Source organism: Thamnophis sirtalis, unplaced genomic scaffold (genome assembly GCF_051295495.1).
Source record: "Thamnophis sirtalis isolate CommonGarterSnake01/CBP01778 unplaced genomic scaffold, rThaSir2_p1.2 scaffold_3, whole genome shotgun sequence".
In the NCBI taxonomy this organism is placed as follows: Eukaryota; Metazoa; Chordata; class Lepidosauria; order Squamata; family Natricidae; genus Thamnophis; species Thamnophis sirtalis.
In genome coordinates, this window is record NW_028261383.1 from 25419312 (window position 1) to 25437128 (window position 17817).

At 42.2% G+C, this 17817-nt stretch overlaps 2 protein-coding genes across 3 annotated transcripts in view; both read right to left on the reverse strand.

Annotated features, from left to right (window-relative positions):
- Positions 1-1904: 1904 nt before the first annotated feature.
- LOC148047670 (uncharacterized) lies at positions 1905-7257 on the reverse strand. Its single transcript, XM_087711680.1, has 2 exons — positions 7158-7257; positions 1905-5819 (listed from the first exon to the last, which is right to left on the reverse strand). The coding sequence occupies exon 2, from the start codon at positions 5248-5250 to the stop codon at positions 3799-3801; it is 1452 nt and encodes a 483-aa protein (XP_087567806.1). The 5' UTR covers positions 5251-5819; positions 7158-7257; the 3' UTR covers positions 1905-3798.
- A 4171-nt stretch (positions 7258-11428) lies between these two features.
- Positions 11429-17817, reverse strand: part of LOC106548129 (uncharacterized) — a 29837-nt gene continuing 23448 nt past the window's right edge. The window contains exons 1-2 of one of the 2 annotated variants that reach the window (XM_014065457.2): positions 15576-15719; positions 11429-14906 (exon numbers count right to left, since the gene is read on the reverse strand). In XM_014065457.2, coding sequence (XP_013920932.2) covers positions 12211-14334 — 2124 coding nt within the window. In that variant the 5' untranslated portion in view covers positions 14335-14906; positions 15576-15719 and the 3' untranslated portion in view covers positions 11429-12210. Of the gene's footprint in view, positions 14907-15575; positions 15720-17817 lie in introns of those variants that run through there. The other variant, XM_087711622.1, reaches the window with a different exon arrangement.

Sequence of the window (17817 nt, forward strand, 5' to 3'; positions counted from 1 at the left end):
AAACCCACCACTGCTTGAAACTCACTCAGAAGACAACGGGTAACCAGTGCAGGCTTCTCTCCTGGATTAGTTTCCCTCCATTGCTTCTCGCCTCGCATTCTGGTGCTTTGAGAAACAAGCTGTCCGCTTCTTTTTTGTGGCAGCCCCTCAAATACCGGAATACTGCTTTCATATCGCCTCCTATTTCTTTTTATCTCTAGTCTTCATATGATTTAGTCTCCAGCCCTTTTAATTTTAATCTCTCCCATTTCCAAGCTAACAATTACAGGCAGAATTTTTAAATCATGCAGCATCAGTGTAACAGCATTTGGAGAGAGAAACAGTCACTGAAATGTTTCAGCCTTGTTCCTTGCTCTGATTCCAGGACATGGAGGAACCGAAAGGGCCCAACTCTCTCCCAGCTTCTCCTCCCACCTGCCCTCCACTCAGCTCCCAGGAGCCGCTTCGATCCTCCAAACAGCACAAGAGGCTCCACTGACACCGACACCCTCCCATGGCTGAGCTGGAAGAGGAAGTACCTTTCTACCTCTCTTCTCCTTGACATCCTTTCTAGCAATGCTTGATGGTTTTAACCCCATTTCATCCCCGTTGTTCTCCTCCTGTTTGCACGTCCCAACAAAGCCATCAGTGATGCTTCATTATATTGACAGTATTCTAAGCCCTGGTGTTGTTAGAGCCCCCCCTTCCCCCAGTGACCTGAGGATGGAAATACACTCATTCTGTCTCTGGCGTTTGTAACTTTTATAATGAAGTGTCGTTTCTTACTCATTCCGACCACATCCTTAACTTTTCTCCAGAACCATCCTAATATAACCCTACTCTGTCCTTTCGGGTCGTGTAGAGACGGCCTCATTGTCATCTCAACTGAGCCCGGAGCTTCATTTACAAGACCTAAACACTATATGCCATCAGACAACAAGAAAGCACACCAACTTTGGGGATCAGTGAAGACTCTTCCAGCCACTTCTTCCTCTTGGAGGTGCAGGATAACTCCCTGAAACTATCTTTGGAAATGAGGGAAACTTGAAGAGTGCAGCTTCACCCTATTTACCTTCACAAGATTAGCCAGGTGCTGCATCATAAAAGCTGATAAAGGTCCTGTTTGTATGTACAGCCTTAAACAATTGACAGCTTCATCCCATTAATAAAATGAAGTGCAAGACAAAACATTGAAGTGCCCACCCACATTGCTTCCGAACACCTTTAGATAGGAGATATTATTTCTCCATCTGCATTCTCGCAGGGGCTAAATCTCACTAGAGGGCAGAATTCCTCTGAGGAGCCGATTTCCAGGGGAGTTAAGATTCCACCATTGAATATGCCCACGCAGCTTGGTCAAAGTCTTTGGAGGGCCCTAGTTTGAAGAAAGCTGATCTAGAGTCCTGTGCTTTAGCACTTGGCTCTCAATTCCTCTTCCAGGCCCAGAAAGGAGCAGGCCTGGAGACCACCCACTTCCCCCTAGCTCTCACCTGCTGGCCTGGAACACCTACCTCTTCCCCATAGAACAATCACAAGAGGTCCTCACTTAATGACCCACGGGGGTCCTGGATTTGCAATGGCAACTGGAACTGTCAGGCTTCTCCTCTGTAAGGAATGTGGTTTAATATCTACATGAAACCGCTAGGGGAGGTTAATCCAACACTTCATTTTGTGACCATTTGAAGTTTTAACGGCATTGAAAAAAGTGACACGATCATTTTTCACACTCAAAGACCATTGCAGCATGCCCATGGTCATGTGTTCAAAACTGAGACACTTTGCAAGGAGGCCGTGCACAGTGGGTCACTCATTCTTTGGTCACCTCCTGTTTGGATTACTACACTGGGTCCCCCAGAAGCTTCAACTGGTCCAGAACGCAACAGCCCCCACAGTAATGGGAGTCCCTAGATTGCCTGTGTAACATTTTGGTTGTGCAAGCTGCACTGGATTCATTTCTCTACAAGTGCAACTGAAAACGCTGGCCATGAACTTTAAAGTTATTTATTATAGCAATAGTGCTTAGAATTATATATCACCCCATAGTGCTTTATAGCACTTTCAGTTTATTGTCCCCAACAATTCAGCTCATTTTATCAATCTCAGGACGGAAGGCTACATAAACCCCAAGGCCCGTCAGCATCAAATTCCAGGCTGTGGGCAGTCAGCAGGCAATACTGCATTGTAACCACTAAGTCACCAGGGCACCTGTCATTATTGTCCCACCTTTATTATTTTTGCATCTACCTGCTCTACCAGGTCAGATTAGTGGGCACGCTCCTAGTCCCTTTCTTTAAATATTCCTACTGGATAGTGAGTTGTTTCCGTTGCAGTCTGCATCAGAAGCTTGATTTGGAAACTGGTGTTCTTATTAAATTTATATGCCTCTAATCCCGAGGTGAACTTCTCAAACTTAAATCAGTTCTGAGCAAGAAAGGCACCAGGCACAAACATAATTAGTAAGGTAAGTAAACTTATCAATTGAACAAGAGTCACTTTTTGGGGATTCTCAGGTCATCAAATTGCCATCAACCTTGCTAGAATTGGGGGCAGGGCAAGTACATTTTAAATATGTAGGCTTTGCATTTTGCCATTTGCTATACATGGGGTCTACTAGGTCAGATAGGGTGGGCATACTCCTAGCCCCTTCCCTTAAATATTTGTACTGGATAGTGAGTCTTTTGCATTGCAAATCCTGCATCAGAAGCTTGATTTGAAGCCAGGTATTTGTATTTATTAAATTTATATGCCTCTAATCCTAAGGTGAACTTCCCCAACTTAACTCTTTGCCAGGTGAAAAATAACCAATTTTGAGCAAGAATGGCACCAGGCATGAACATTATTAGTATGGCCAAGAAGCCTGTTTACCATAGAAATTCGAACGAAAGCAAGATTCACTTGTTTGGGATTCTCAAACTATCAAATTGCCATCAACCTTGTTAGAAGTGCTCTGTATTTGCAGGGCAAGTACATTTTAAATGTGGAGGCTTTACATTTTGCTATTTGCTGGGGTTAACTGGTTTCTCTATTAAGATTTTATTGCTGTAAACCCTTTTGGAGTCCTACGAGTTGGGCTGCTATATACATTTTCTTATCAAGTAAAAATACATACATACATAGTTTATATCCCCCTTTATTATATATAGAAATAACCTAAAGCAGCAAGTATAATTTCTAGAGATCTATGCTCACTTTCTCTCACCCAGCAAAGGAGTTCCCCTAACTCTATGAAAGGGAATAATTGCACTGGGCTATAGAAAGGAAGCTCAGATCAGAGGCCTGCAGGCTAAAATATATGAAGAACAATTATAGGAACTGGGCATAGCTAGTCTGGTGACGAAAAAATCCAGCAGTGACATGATAGCAGTCTTCCAATATGTGAGGGGGTGTCTCAGACAGGAAGGGAGCAATATATTTTCCAATGGAACAGCTTGCCTTATGTAGTTGTGGTTGCTTCATCACTGGATGCTTTCAAGAAGAGACTCGACTGCCACGTGTCAGAAATGGTACAGGATCTCCTCCTTGAAACAATGGATTGGACTAGATGACATACAAAATCCCTTCCAACTTTATTATTCTATTCCTATCCTATCCTATCCTACTTTATTCCTCACTCATTTTTGATACAAAGGCAAATTTCACTAAAAAAACGCCCATGCAAGTAATGAAATATTGTTCAATGGGGCTTCTAATGAAACACAAGAAATGAAATTCAACATTCCTCTACACACATCAAATTTTGCCTCACATGGAATTTCTTGGGTGATAAGGGAGGAAATTTGTGTGGGAGGAACACTGTCCATAATCTGGGCATTTGAATGGTTACTCCCCTATGTGCAATCTTACATGATTTATAAGGGTAGACATATAACGGAAATCTTTCCCACAATCTGGACATTCATATGGCTTCTCTCCTGTGTGACTCCTCAAGTGTATCACCAAATGGGAATTCCGACTGAAACTCTTCCCACATTCAAGACACTTATACGGTTTTTCTCCGCTGTGAATCCTCTGGTGTTTCACCAAGTAGGAATTCTGATTGAAACGTTTTCCACAATCTGGACACTGATATGGTTTTTCTCCTGTGTGAGTCTCCTGGTGTACCACTAGGTTAGATTTCTGACTGAAACTTTTCCCACAATGCAGACACTCATATGGTTTCTCTCCCGTGTGAGTTCTCTGATGTCTCAACAGCTTGGAATTCCGAGGGAAGCTTTTCCCACAATCAGGACACTCAAACAGTCTCTCTCCTCTATGAGTCTTCTGGTGTTTCACCAGTTCAGACTTAATAGTGAAACTTTCCTGACATTCTGGACATTCGTACAGTTTCTCTCCTGTGTGAGTCTTCTGGTGTATCACCAGGTGGAAATTCCAACTGAATCTTTTCCCACAATCCAGGCACTTATATGGTTTTTCTCCTGTGTGAATATTTTGGTGTTGCACCAGGAAGGAATTCTGATTGAAACTTTTCCCACATTCTGGACACTCATACTGTTTCTCTGCCGTATGAGTTTTCATGTGTTTCACCAGGTAGGAATTCCGATTGAAACTTTTCCCACAATCAGGACAGATATATGGTTTCTCTCCTGTGTGAGTCATTTGATGTTTTACCAGGTAGGAATTGTGACTGAAACTTTTCTCACAATCAGGACAGTTATATGGTTTCTCTTCTGTGTGAGTCCTCTGATGATTCACCAGGTTAAATTTCTGAGAGAAATCTTTCCCACAATCAGGACACTCATATGGTTTCTCTCCTGTGTGAGTCCTCTGATGTTTCACCAGGTTAAATTTCTGAGAGAAATTTTTCCCACAATCTGGACACTCATATGGTCGCTCTCCTGTGTGAGTCCTCTGATGCTTCACCAGGTTAAATTTCCGAGAGAAATCTTTCCCACAATCAGGACACTCATATGGTCTCTCTGTTGTGTGAGTCTTCTGATGTTCCACCAGGAGAGAATTCCAATTAAAACCTTTCCCACAAACTTGACACTCATATAGATTTTCTCGTTTGTGAGTCATCTGGTGTATCTTCAGGTGACAAATCCAAATGAAACGTTTTCCACAGTCAGTACACTTATATGGCTTCTCTTGCATGTGAGTCCTCTGGTGTAACACCAGATCAGAATTCTGTGTGAATCTTTTCCCACAAACAGGGCATTCAATGTTTGTCTCCCCAGCCTGAGCCCTTGTGTATCTCACTACATTGGTGTTCATACTTAATCTTTTGTCATATTGGCAACACTGGTAGAATTCTTTTTCTCTGGTATGGGTCATTCAATGAATCATGAGGAAGCTTTTCTGAGGAAAGGCTTTTGCCACATGCTAAATACCTGTATCATTTTTCACTGGGTGGATCAGCTGTGATCAGCTGTGTTTTTTCCACAATGGGAAGTCTATGGGGGTTTTCCCCCCTCAAAACTGATATTTTTGAATTCTTGAGGAGGCAAAAAATATTTGTGATCTCTTATTTGGAAGTTGCTTGATTCAAGCCATTATTTTCTTTCTCAAAGGCTTTAATTAATGCCTGCCCATTTTGGCTATCCAAGGGACCTTTTTCTTTCCACTTACTTCCAGGTATTTACTTCTTTTTCTTTATATGGAAATTATCTCCTTTGAGTTTTCATGTAGTTTTCTTGAGTTCCAGGTACTATATTTCTTTCAGGTGAAAAAATTATTGGTTTTATTCTCTCACTTGCCTCTCATCTGCTGAGGAAGAAGGTTTGTTTTTACCATTTGCAGAGGAAATGGAAAATATTTTGATTGATGGTTTATTTTACATTTTAATACTGCTTCTCATTCTTTGTTGTCCAAGAAGAGGATGCTCTTCTTGGCATCCTCTTTATCTGTAAGATATATATTAATGTGTTAAGTTTCATTATTGTTTAAACATTAGTCCAGTACATGAGAAAGCAGCAAAACAACAACAATAACAACCCATACATTTGCATGAACAAATAATTGCCAAAATTGGAGTTTCATGTGATAGAATTCTTTTTTGGATTGGATAGATATGCATGCATATTTATGCAGAAATACTTATGAGTTTATGTTTGTAGACAATGTATATTTATTTCAGTCTGCAAAATGTCCAAGAAGTGCATTTTCTGCAAATTTTCTGATCTAATTTTAGCAAGGTGGGGAGACTAACAGATGAAATGGTGCCCAAAACCTATGCAACATTTAAAACATCTGTTTTGGCCATGAATCGCCTCGCTTGCCATTAAAACAACATGTCAATAATATCACAAGGAATCAAGTGTAACGTGAAGGATGAGAGAAGTGGGCGATTAAGAATTATGAAAACTAAAGTGTCCTAAATCTCCCAGCAGAAAATCACAGACAGCAGTTCTGTGTGTGCAGCCCCAAAGGAATTAAATTTGGGGAAGTAGGGGAAGAATATACTGCAGCATTCAACATGTTTCAGCCTCGTTGCTTCCTTTGCTTCGCCACTATAAAACCCACTAGGACATACAAAACCTTTGGCAGATTTACACTTGAATACTGCTCTCCTGCCTGGAACCCACACTGCATTTCAGACATTAAAACATTAGAGAGGGTCCAGAGGTATTTTACAAGAAGAGTACTCAACTCCTCTGCTCGTAATAACATTCCATATAACGCCAGGCTTGAAATTTTTTGGCCTGGATAACCTTGAACTACGCCATCTATGTTCCGACCTGATCTTAAGGGCACAAGATAATCTGCCATAATGTCCTACCTGTTAATGACTACTTTTACGTCAACTGCAATAACACAAAGGCTATCAATAGATACAAACTAAAGGTAATCCGTCCTAATATTGATTGCAGGAAAAACGATTTCAGCAATAGAGTAGTAAACGTGTGGAACACCCAACACCCAATCCTATTGTTAGTTCCTCTAACCCTGTAACCTTTTACCTTAAATTGCCTACCCTTATTTCTTAAGAGGTCCCTAAGGGGGCGTGCATAAACGCACCAGAGTGCCTACCATCCCTGTCCTACTGTCCCATTTATATGTGCTCTTTTTATGTGTTTATAGCCATGTTTTGCTTATTTATATCCGTCGATTTGTGCCATTTTTTCATGCGTTTTCATACTTGTTTTCTTGTACTTGTTAACAAATAAAAAAATTAATGAATAAATAAAAATAAAACCCAAAGACTTGCTCCCGGCTTCTCCTCCGAACTGCCCTCCACTCACCTCCCAGGAGCCGCTTCGACCCTCCAAACAGCACAAGAGGCTCCGCCGACACACCAAAACACTCCCGTGGATGAGCCGGAAGAGGAAGTTCCTCTGCTCTTCACCTCTTCTCTTTCACATTCTCTCTGGCAATCCAATATTCTATCGTTTCAACTCGTTCCAGCCCTGCCTCTCCTCCCACACTCCCTCCCTAGAATAGCTCGGCCGCCGCTGCACCATACCTACTTTCTTGGCGCAAGTGTTGCTTCTTTGTAGAGCGCCATCTAACTTCTGAAGGCGGAAGAACATGCTCGTTCTACCTTAAGGCGTTTGAAGATGTTCTCGTTGATTCGGTGCTTCCTTAAGTGCCATCAAGCCCTATTCGACTCCCATGGAGCTCATCGATAGCTTTCTCCTGCGGATCCATCCCCAAAACCTTTTCTTTCAGGTCCCCCAAGAGTGCATCCATTGCCCTGGACCTGAGCCTGAAGCTTCGTTTGCCAGAAATGGCAACTAAACCAAATAAGAGTTTCCTATGTATTGGGTGGGGGGCGGGGCGGAACGGACTACGTGCAAATTGGAAAGGAGAAAACCCTTGGATCCAGGCACTTTTTCCTCGTGGGTAACTGCTCAAAACTTGCCTCTGGACTTTAAGGAAGCTGTAAGAATGAAGCTTGAGCCCTGGTCTCTGCTGGGTTGGTTGGTTGGTTTGCCCATGAAATTACTTGCTTGCCAGGAAAACAATATCTCAATAAAGTCACAAGGAATCGAGAAGACAGAGGGAAATGGGCGGTTAGAAATATGAAAAATAAAGGCAATATGAAAAAATTCTCCCAAATCTCAAAATTCAGAATAGACCTGGAAGTGTTTTTATAGGTCTTTTAACATAACCCCCTGGTCAAGCAGGAGACCCTCTACAATTTCAGATAAGTGGTTGTCCTGTCTCTTCTTAAAAACCTCCAGTGACAGAGCACGCACAACTTCTGAAGGCAAAGCTGTTCCACTGGTTAATTGTCCTCACTGTTAGGAAGTTTCTCCTTAATTCCCAGATCCTTCTCTCCTTGATTTCTTTCCCACCCATTGATTTTTGTCTCATCTTCTGGTGGTTTGGAAAATAAACCGACCCCCTCCTCTTTATGGCAGCCCCTCAAATACTGCTTTCATGTCCACCTTAGTCCTTCTTTTCTCTAGAGTAGTCATACTTGTATTTTGCAACGTTTCTTCATGTTTTAGTCTCGTAACCTTTGAATTTTGGTCTCTCCCATCTCCCAGCAGAGAATTACAGGTAGAAGTTTAAAATTAAGCAACATAAATGTAATGACATTTGGGAAGAGAAGGAATACGCAGCAGCAGCCTACATATTTCAGCCTTGTTCCTTCACTGCTTCTGTTCAGTGGAAGAAACCAAATGGATCTATTCGTTCCCGACTTCTCCTCCAACCTTTCCTTACAAGTCATCTTCCACCTGTTGCTCACTTTTCAACTATCTGGCATGTCTTAAGATTTTTTAAAAAAAATAAAGTGCTATTTTCCATTCATAGCAACCACATCCATAACTTTTCTCTAACCCCATCTAGCGCTAGTCTATTGTTTGGGGTCTTGAAGGAACACCCACACCATCCCTGCAACTGAGCCAGGAGCTTCTTTTGCAAAAACTAAACCAAGGGAAACTTGCTTTACAACTTAGCGAAGCCGTAAAAGTGAAGCTTGCTCCTTTATTTCTTCTGGGTTTTATTTTCCTTTACTTCCATCATGTTAAGCTAAGAAGCACATTATTTCCTATTGGTGCCCCATCCCTACCTAGTAGTGGAAATTCGGGTGCCAATTGCTGAGAACCACCCAAATTCTTTTTCCAAGCTCAGGTGATGCCTAAAAGAGTATTTCCCCCATTCTGGACAGTTGCTACCCTGGCAGGCTGTATACCTCCAACAGCAGTTTTCTATGCGTGAGACATTGATGAGAGGTCTTCCTAGCAGAGGGGTTCAAGGCATTGTTGCAGATTAAGATCTTTTGTAAGTGCATCTGAAGAGGGTGATGCAAGGTTGGCAGCCTGGGACTTCAGCTCACCCTCTGTTTGCAGCTGAGTTTGCCACCCGCGCAAAAGGCTGTGCAGGAGAAAGGCACCTGGGCCCTTCTATGTCTGGGTTCAAGGTGGGGCATATCACCAAAATGCCATTGGTTGCAATTCTCATGTACCTCTGGAGGGCTTGGGATAGACCGGCTACAACGATTATGCCCCTCCTAGACCTCTCATCAGGTATCAATAACAATGAACACGGTATCTTTCTGGATAGTGTGGGTAGGAGAAGAGAGACAGTCTCTTGGCCCCTGGAATTTGGGGTGCCCTGGGGAATCAAGCCTTTCGCTGCTCCTTCTAAACATGAAATCACTAGGGGAGGCTAACCATCCTGATACCAAATTATGTACACATAGTCCTGGATGCTAAATACTAGCCGAGGATGGATGGAGGCAACACTGAGGTAACAAAACCCTTTAATTAACATTAACAGCAACAGAAGTATCTGAGAACAACTTCAGCACCACACTCTGCTTGACAGCTATTTATACTAAAGCTGTCAAGCAGAACAACCAATTAGAGTGTAGCATAAGTCCCACTTCAGCCGGCATGTCTCTGCCAATGGGAGCTGTGTTTCAGTTACCGGGCTGCCTGGTCGTAAATCGAGGACTTAATGCCAGTTGTATGTTGAGAACTTTGTGCATGTCGCAAAGGACTTTGAGGACTTTGCACCAGACTTACAACATTTCATTTAGCGACCATTTGAACTTACAGTAGCATTGAAAGAAGTGACTTTTGACCATTTCCCCCACTTAGAACCATTGCAGCATCCCCATTGTTACATGATCTAAATTTAGAAGGCCAGCAATTCACTTACATTTATCACAGTTGCAATGTCCGTGGGTCATGTGGTCACTATTTGTGACTCAGCTGGTGCACAACCTGGGGTTCTTCTGGACTCATAGCTCCTACTTGAGGAGATCATGCCCAAGGATGGGGCTTTTTAGAGATTTATCTATTACACCAATTGTGCTCTTTCCAGGAAAGGAAGGCCTTGCATATGGTTCACTCATGTCTTGGTTCACCTCCTATTTGGATTACGACTCTGAGTCTCCCAGAAATTTCAACTGCTCCAGAATGCAGACGCGCACACAGTAATAGGAGCCCCTAGGTTGCCCATGTGACGTCTCTGAGCCAAGGTGGCGCAGTGGTTAAATGCAGCACTGCAGGCTACTGCTAGATCAGCAGGTCAGCGGTTCAAATCTCACCGGCTCAGGGTTGACTCAGCCTTCCATCCTTCCGAGGTGGGTAAAATGAGGACCCAGATTGTTGGGGGCAATATGCTGACTCTCTGTAAACCGCTTAGAGAGGCCTGAAAGGCCTATGAAGCGGTATATAAGTCTACTGCTATTGCTATTGCTTTGTGGTGCGCGCTGCACTGGATTAATTTCTATAAGATGCAATTCAACATGCTGGCCATCACCTTTAAAGCTATTTCCTTATTACAGCAATAGCACTTAGAATTATACACCATCCCACATTCCTTTGTACCACTCTCGGTTTAGTGTCAGAATATGATCTCCAACAATCTGGGTCCTCATTTTACCGATCTCAGAAGGATGAAAGGCTGAATCAACCTTGAGCCAAGTCAGAATTGAATTCCAGGCTGTGGGCAGAGTCAGCTGGCGATACTGCTTTGTAAACACTGAGCCACCATGACACCTGTCAAGACTGTTTCACCTTTATTATTATTGCATCTCTCTGTTCTACTAGGTCAGATAGGGTGGGCATACTCCTAGCCCCTTCCCTTAAAATATTTGTACTGAATAGTGAGTCTTTTGCATTGCAAACCCTGCATCAGAAGCTTGATTTGAAACCAGGTGTTTGCATTTATTAAATTTTATATGCCTCTAATCCTAAGGTGAACTTCCCCAATTTAACTCTTTGCCAGGAGAAAAAAAATCAATTTTGAACAAGAATGGCACCAGGCATGAACATTATTAGTATGGCCAAGAGGCCTGTTTAACATAGAAATTGGAATGGAAGCAAGATTCCCTTGTTTGGGATTCCCAAACCATCAAATTGCCATCAACCTAGTTAGAAGTGCTCGGTATTTGCAGGGCAAGTACATTTTAAATGTGGAGGCTTTACATTTTGCCATTTGTTGGAGTTAACTGGTTTCTCTATTAAGGTTTTATTGCTGTAAACTGTTTGGAGTCATATGAGTTGAGGTGCTATATATTTTCTTGCTAAGTCAAAATAAATACACGCAGGCATAGTTTATATCCCCCTTTATTATATATAGAAATAACAAGGTAGCAAATGTACTTCCTACAGATCCAAACTCAGTTTCTCTCACCCACCCAGATTGGAGGCCTGCAGGTTAAAACATATGAAGAACGGTTACAAGAACTGGGCATGGCTAGTCGAGTGAAGGACCAGCGGTGATATGATAGCAGTCTTCCAATAGGCGAGGGGCTGTCACAGAGAGGAGGGGAGCAACCTATTTTCCAAAGCACCCGAAAGCCAGATATGCAAGAATGGATAAAAACAGATCAAGGACCGATTCAATCTAGAAATAAGAAGAAATTTTATACAGTGAGAACAATCAACCAATGGAACGGCTTGCCTTCAGTAGTTACGGCTGCTTCGTCACTGGGATCTTTAAAGAAGAGACTCAACCATGTGTCAGAAATGGTATAGGATCTCCTCCTGGAGCAGTGGGTTGGACTAGATGACCGACCAACTGCTGGGTTGGACTAAAGGACTTGATGATTAACCCAAATTGGATTAGGGACAACGTTCCTTCTAACTTTACTACCCTATCCTATTCTAATTCTTACTCTATTTTCTATTCCTCGCTCATTTTGATATTAAGACAAGTTTCCCTAAAAAGTAACACACGTAATTAAATGTTGTTCAACTGGGATTTCAAATAAACATGAAATGAAATTCAAGATTCCTCTACACACAGCAAATTTTGCCTCACATGGAATTTCTTGTGTAATAAGGGAAGACTTTGTGGGAAACACTGTCCACAATCTGGGCATTTGAATGTTTACTCCCCTATGTGTAACCTTACATGATTTATAAGGCTAGTTCTAGTACTGAAATCTTTCCCACAATCCGGACATTCGAATGGTTTTTCTCCTGTATGAGTCCTCAAGTGTATCACCAAATGGGAATTCCGACTGAAACTTTTCCCACATTGAAAACACTTATATGGTTTTTCTCCGCTGTGAATCCTCTGGTGTTTCACCAAGTAGGAATTCTGATTGAAACTTTTCCCACAATCTGGACACTGATATGGTTTTTCTCCTGTGTGAGTCTCCTGGTGTACCACTAGGTTAGATTTCTGACTGAAACTTTTCCCACAATGCAGACACTCATATGGTTTCTCTCCCGTATGAGTTCTCAGGTGTCTCAACAGCTTGGAATTTCGAGGGAAGCTTTTCCCACAATCAGGACACTCATACAATCTCTCTCCTCTATGAATCTTCTGGTGTTTCACCAGTTCAGACTTAATACCGAAACTTTCCTGACATTCTGGACATTCGTACAGTTTCTCCCCTGTGTGACTCTTCTGGTGTATCACCAGGTGGAAATTCCAACTGAATCTTTTCCCACAATCCAGGCACTCATATGGTTTTTCTCCTGTGTGAGTATTCTGGTGTTGCACCAGGTTGGCAGTCTGACTGAAACTTTTTCCACAAAACACACACTCATATAATTTTTCTCCTGTGTGAGTCCTCTGGTGTATCACCAGATCAGAATTCCGAGTGAAACTTTTACCACAATTCACACACTGATACAGTTTGTCCTCTGTGTGAATTGTCTGGTGTACCACCAAGTGAGAATTCAGATGGAAACTTTCCCCACAATCAATACACTTATATGGTTTCTCTCCTGTGTGAGTCCTCTGATGTTTCACCAGGTAGGAATTTTGACTGAAACTTTTCCCACACTCTGAACACTCATACAGTTTCTCTGCCATGTGAGTTTTCTGATGTTTCATTAGGTAGGAATTCTGACTGAAACTTTTCCCACAATCATGACATTTATATGGTTTCTCTCCTGTGTGAGTCCTTTGGTGTTTCACAAGGTAGGAATTCTGACTGAAAGATTTCTCACAATCAGGACAGCTATATGATTTCTCTCCTGTGTGAGTCTTCTGATGCATCAGGAGGTCAGAACTGCAACTGAAACCTTTCCCACAATCTGAACACTCATACGGTTTCTCTTTCATGTGAGTCCTTTGGTGTATTACCATGTCACAATTCTGAGTGAAACCTTTCCCACAATCTGGACACTTAAATGGTTTCTCTCCAGTGTGAATCCTGTGATGTCTCACAAGGTTGCAATTTTGAATGAAACTTTTCCCACACTGCAAACACTCATATGGTTTTTCACCTGTGTGAATCTTTTGGTGTGTCGCTAGGTAAGAATTCGACTTGTAAGCTTTTCCACAATCTGAACACTCATATGGTTTCTCTTGCATGTGAGTTCTCTGGTGTTTCACCAGATAGGAATTGTGACTGAAACTTTTTCCACAATCAAGACAGTTATATGGTTTCTCTCCTGTGTGAGTCCTCTGATGTTTAATTAGGGCGGAACTGCAACTCAAATCTTTCCCACAATCTGAACACTCATACGATTTCTCTCCCGTATGAGTCCTCTGGTGTTTCACCAGGTAGGAATTATGACTGAAACTTTCCCCACAGTCACGACATTTATATGGTTTCTCTCCTGTGTGAGTCCTCTGATGTTTCACTAGGTCAGATTTCCGAGAGAAATCTTTTCCGCAATCAGGACACTCATAGGGTTTTTCTCCTGTGTGAATCCTCTGATGTTCCACCAGTAGAGAATTCCAATTGAAACCTTTCCCACAATCTTGACACTCGTATGGATTTTCTCCTTTGTGACTCCTCTGGTGTATCTTCAGGCGACAAATCCAATTGAAACTTTTTTCGCATTTAGAACACTTGTATGGTTTCTCTGCCTTGTGAGACATCTGGTGTATCACCAGATCAGAATTCTGTGTGAAACATTTCCCACAAACAGGGCATTCAAAGTTTGTCACCCAAGTTTGAATCCTCTTATGTCTCACCACATTGGTATTCATACTTAATCTTTTGTTGCACTGGAAGCACTGGTAGTTTCTCTCCGGTTTGGATCCTTCCATGAATCACGAGGAAGCTTTTGTGAGTAAAGCACTGGCCGCACTCCAAACATTTGTATCATTTTCACTGGGTGGATCCTCTTCTGCATAATTAGCTGTGATCAGCAAGCTGTGTTTTTTTCCAAAATAGGCAGTCTGTGGAGTGTTTTCAAAAAATGATATTTTTGGATTCTTGAGGAGACGAAAAATATTTGTGATTTATTTGCAGGTTCTTTGATTTAAGCCATTATTTCCTTCTACAGTCTTTTATTAATGTCTGCCCATTTTTGCTATCCAAGGGATATATTCCCTTCCTACTGACTTCCAGGTATTTCCCTCTTTTCCCTTATTTGGAAATTATCCTCCTTGACTTTTCATGTAATGTTTTCTTGAGTTCCAGAGACTTTTATTTTTTTTCCAGGTGGAAACTTTCTTCTTTTTATTCTCTCACTTGTCTCTCATCTGCTGAGAAAGGAGGAGTTTTTTTACAATTTGCAGAGGAAGTGGAAAGCATTTTTACTGATGGGTTGTTTTACATTTTAATGCTGCTTCTTATTCTCTATTGTCCAAAGTCCTCTTCTTGGCATCCTCTTTATCTGTAAGATACATACCAGTATTAACGTGTTAAGTTCCATTATTGTTTAAACATTAGTCCAGTACATGAGAAAGCAGCAAAAAAATAATAATAATAATACAAAAAACCCATACATTTGCATTCAAAAACAAACACCAAAATAGTAGTTTAATCTCATAAAATTCTCTTTTTGGCTTAGAAATAAAGACCTATGAATTTATGTTTGTAGACAATGTATATTTATTTCAGTGTGCAAAATGTTCGAGAAGTGCATTCGCTCCAAATTTTTAAATCTAATTTTAGCAAGGTGCAGACACTATTAGGCCAAATTGTGCTCAAAACCTATGCAAGATTTAAAACATCTGTTTTGCCCATGAAACGCCTCGCTTGCTATTAAAACAACATGTCAATAATATCACGAGGAATTAAGTGTTACGTGAAGGATGAGGGAAGTGGGAGATTAAGAAATATGAAAACTAAAGAAAGTGTCCTAAATCTTCCAGCGGATAATCGCAGGCAGCAGTTTTAAATCGTGCAGCCCCAGAGGAATAAAATTTGGGGAAGTAGGGGAAGAATATACTGCAGCATTCAACATGTTTCAGCTTCGTTGCTTCCTCTGCTTCCAAGCCGTGGAGGAAGCCAAAGGGCCCAACTTGCTCCCGGCTTCTCCTCCGAACTGCCCTCCACTCACCTCCCAGGAGCCGCTTCGACCTTCCAAGCAGCACAAGAGGCTCCGCCGACACCAAAATACTCCCGTGACTGAGCCGGTAGAGGAAATTCCTCTGCTCTTCGCCTCCACATCTTCTCTAGCAATACGGTACTCTATCGTTTCAACTCGTTTCAGATGAGCCGCTTCCCCCCCCCCCCCCCAATTAGCTCAGCAGCCGTTGCACGGTGCTTGCTTGGTAGACGAGAGTGTTGCCTCTCTGTAGAGCGCCATCTAGCGACAGAAGGCGGAAGAAACATGCTCGTTCTACCTTAAGGCGTTTGAAGATGTTCTCACGGATTTCGGGCTTCCTTAAGGGCCACCAAGTCCTATTCGACTCCCATGGAGCTCATCGATAGCTTTTCTTCCAGAGGCTCCACCTCAACATCTTTTCATTCAGGTCCCCCAAGAGGGCACTCCTTGTCCCTGGACCTGAGCCTGAAGCTAATCAAAGTAACGCTCCCTTTTGGAAAGTGGAGCGGGGAATGATGTGCAAATTGGAAAGGAGAAAGTGTACCTTCCTTTTGTTCCAGGCAATTTTTCTTCGGGCGGGCCGAGTGGGTACAGGAGAACTCCTGGAAACTTCTCTCTGCAACTTTGGGAAGCTGTAAGAATGAAGTTTGACACACACACACACACACACACACACACACACACACACACACACACACTGTCTCTGCTGGAATCACCCCCCCCCCCCACACACACACGAAACTCCTCACTTGCCAGGAAAACAACATGTCAATAAAGTCACAAAGAATCAAGTGTTAGGTGAAGATTGAGGGAACTGGATGGATAAGAAATATGAAAAATAAAGATTTTTTTTAAGCCTCCGAAATCTCAAAATTCGGAATAGAGCTGGAAGGGTCTTTATAGGGGTTTTAACACAACACACAGCTCAAGCAAGAAACCCTATATCAATCTGCGGGACCGCCTCCTGCCACATATCTCCCAACGACCAATAAGATCTCACAGGCTGGGCCTCCTTCGGGTACCGTAGACCGGGCAATGCCGGTTGGTTGGCGACTACTCGGGGGAGGTCTTTCTCTGTAGCTGCCCCGGCCCTGTGGAATGATCTACCCGCAGAGATCCGGACGCTTCCTGCTCTCTCGGCCTTCTGGAAAGCCATTAAAACCTGGCTGTTCCGGCAGGCATGGGGCTGTTGACCCCAAAATACGGTCCAGCCCCATTTAGAACGGAGTGCATGGTGTGCTGTTTTTAAATCTATCTTTATTTTTCTCTGTTTTTTTATTTATTCCTGTACTGTAAGCCGCCTGGAGTCCTACGGGATTGGGCGGCATATAAATGTTATTAAACTAAATTAAACTAAATAAATTTAAACAGATGGCTATCCCATATTTTCTTCAAAACACCCAGTGATGGAGCACCCACAACCTCTGAAGGCAATCTGTTCCAATTGTTCTATTAGAAGTTTCTCCTTAATTGCAGGTTTCTTCTCTCCTTGATTACTTTCCAACTATTGTTTCTTGTATTGCCCTCTGGTGCTTTGGAAAATAAGTTGATCCCCTCCTCTTTATGGCAGCCCCTGAAATATTGTAATACAGCTATCATGTCACTACCCAGTCCTTCTTTTCTCTAGAATAGCCATACCTAAATTAAGCAGCTCTTGTTCATGTTTTTGTCTCATAAGCTTTAAATGTTTATCTCTCCCATCTCCTAGCAGAGAATTACAGGTAGAAGTTTACAATTCAGCACCATAAATGTAATAACATTTGGGAAGAGAAGGAATATGCAGCAGCAGCCTACATATTTCAGCCTTGTTCCTTCGCTGCTTCTATTCAATGGAGATAAGCAAATGGATCTACTTGTTCCCGACTTCTCCTTCAACCTTTCCTTACAAGTCATCTTCCAGCTGGTGCTCACTTTTCAACTATCTGGCATGTCTAAGATTTTTTTTTTTTAATAAAGTGCCATTTTCCACTCTTAGCAACCACATCCATAACTTTTCTCTTAACACCATCTAGTGCTAGTCTGTCATTTGGGGTCTTGAAGGAACACCCTCATCATCCCTGCAACTGAGCCAGGAGCTTCTTTTGCAAAAACTAAATCAAGAGAAACTTGCCTTGCAACTTAGCGAAGCCGTAAAAGTGAAGCTTGCCCCTTTATTTCTTCTGGGTTTTATTTTCCTTTATTTCCATCATGTTTAGCTAAGAAGCACATTATTTCCTATTGGTGCCCCATCCCTACCTAGTAATGGAAATTCGGG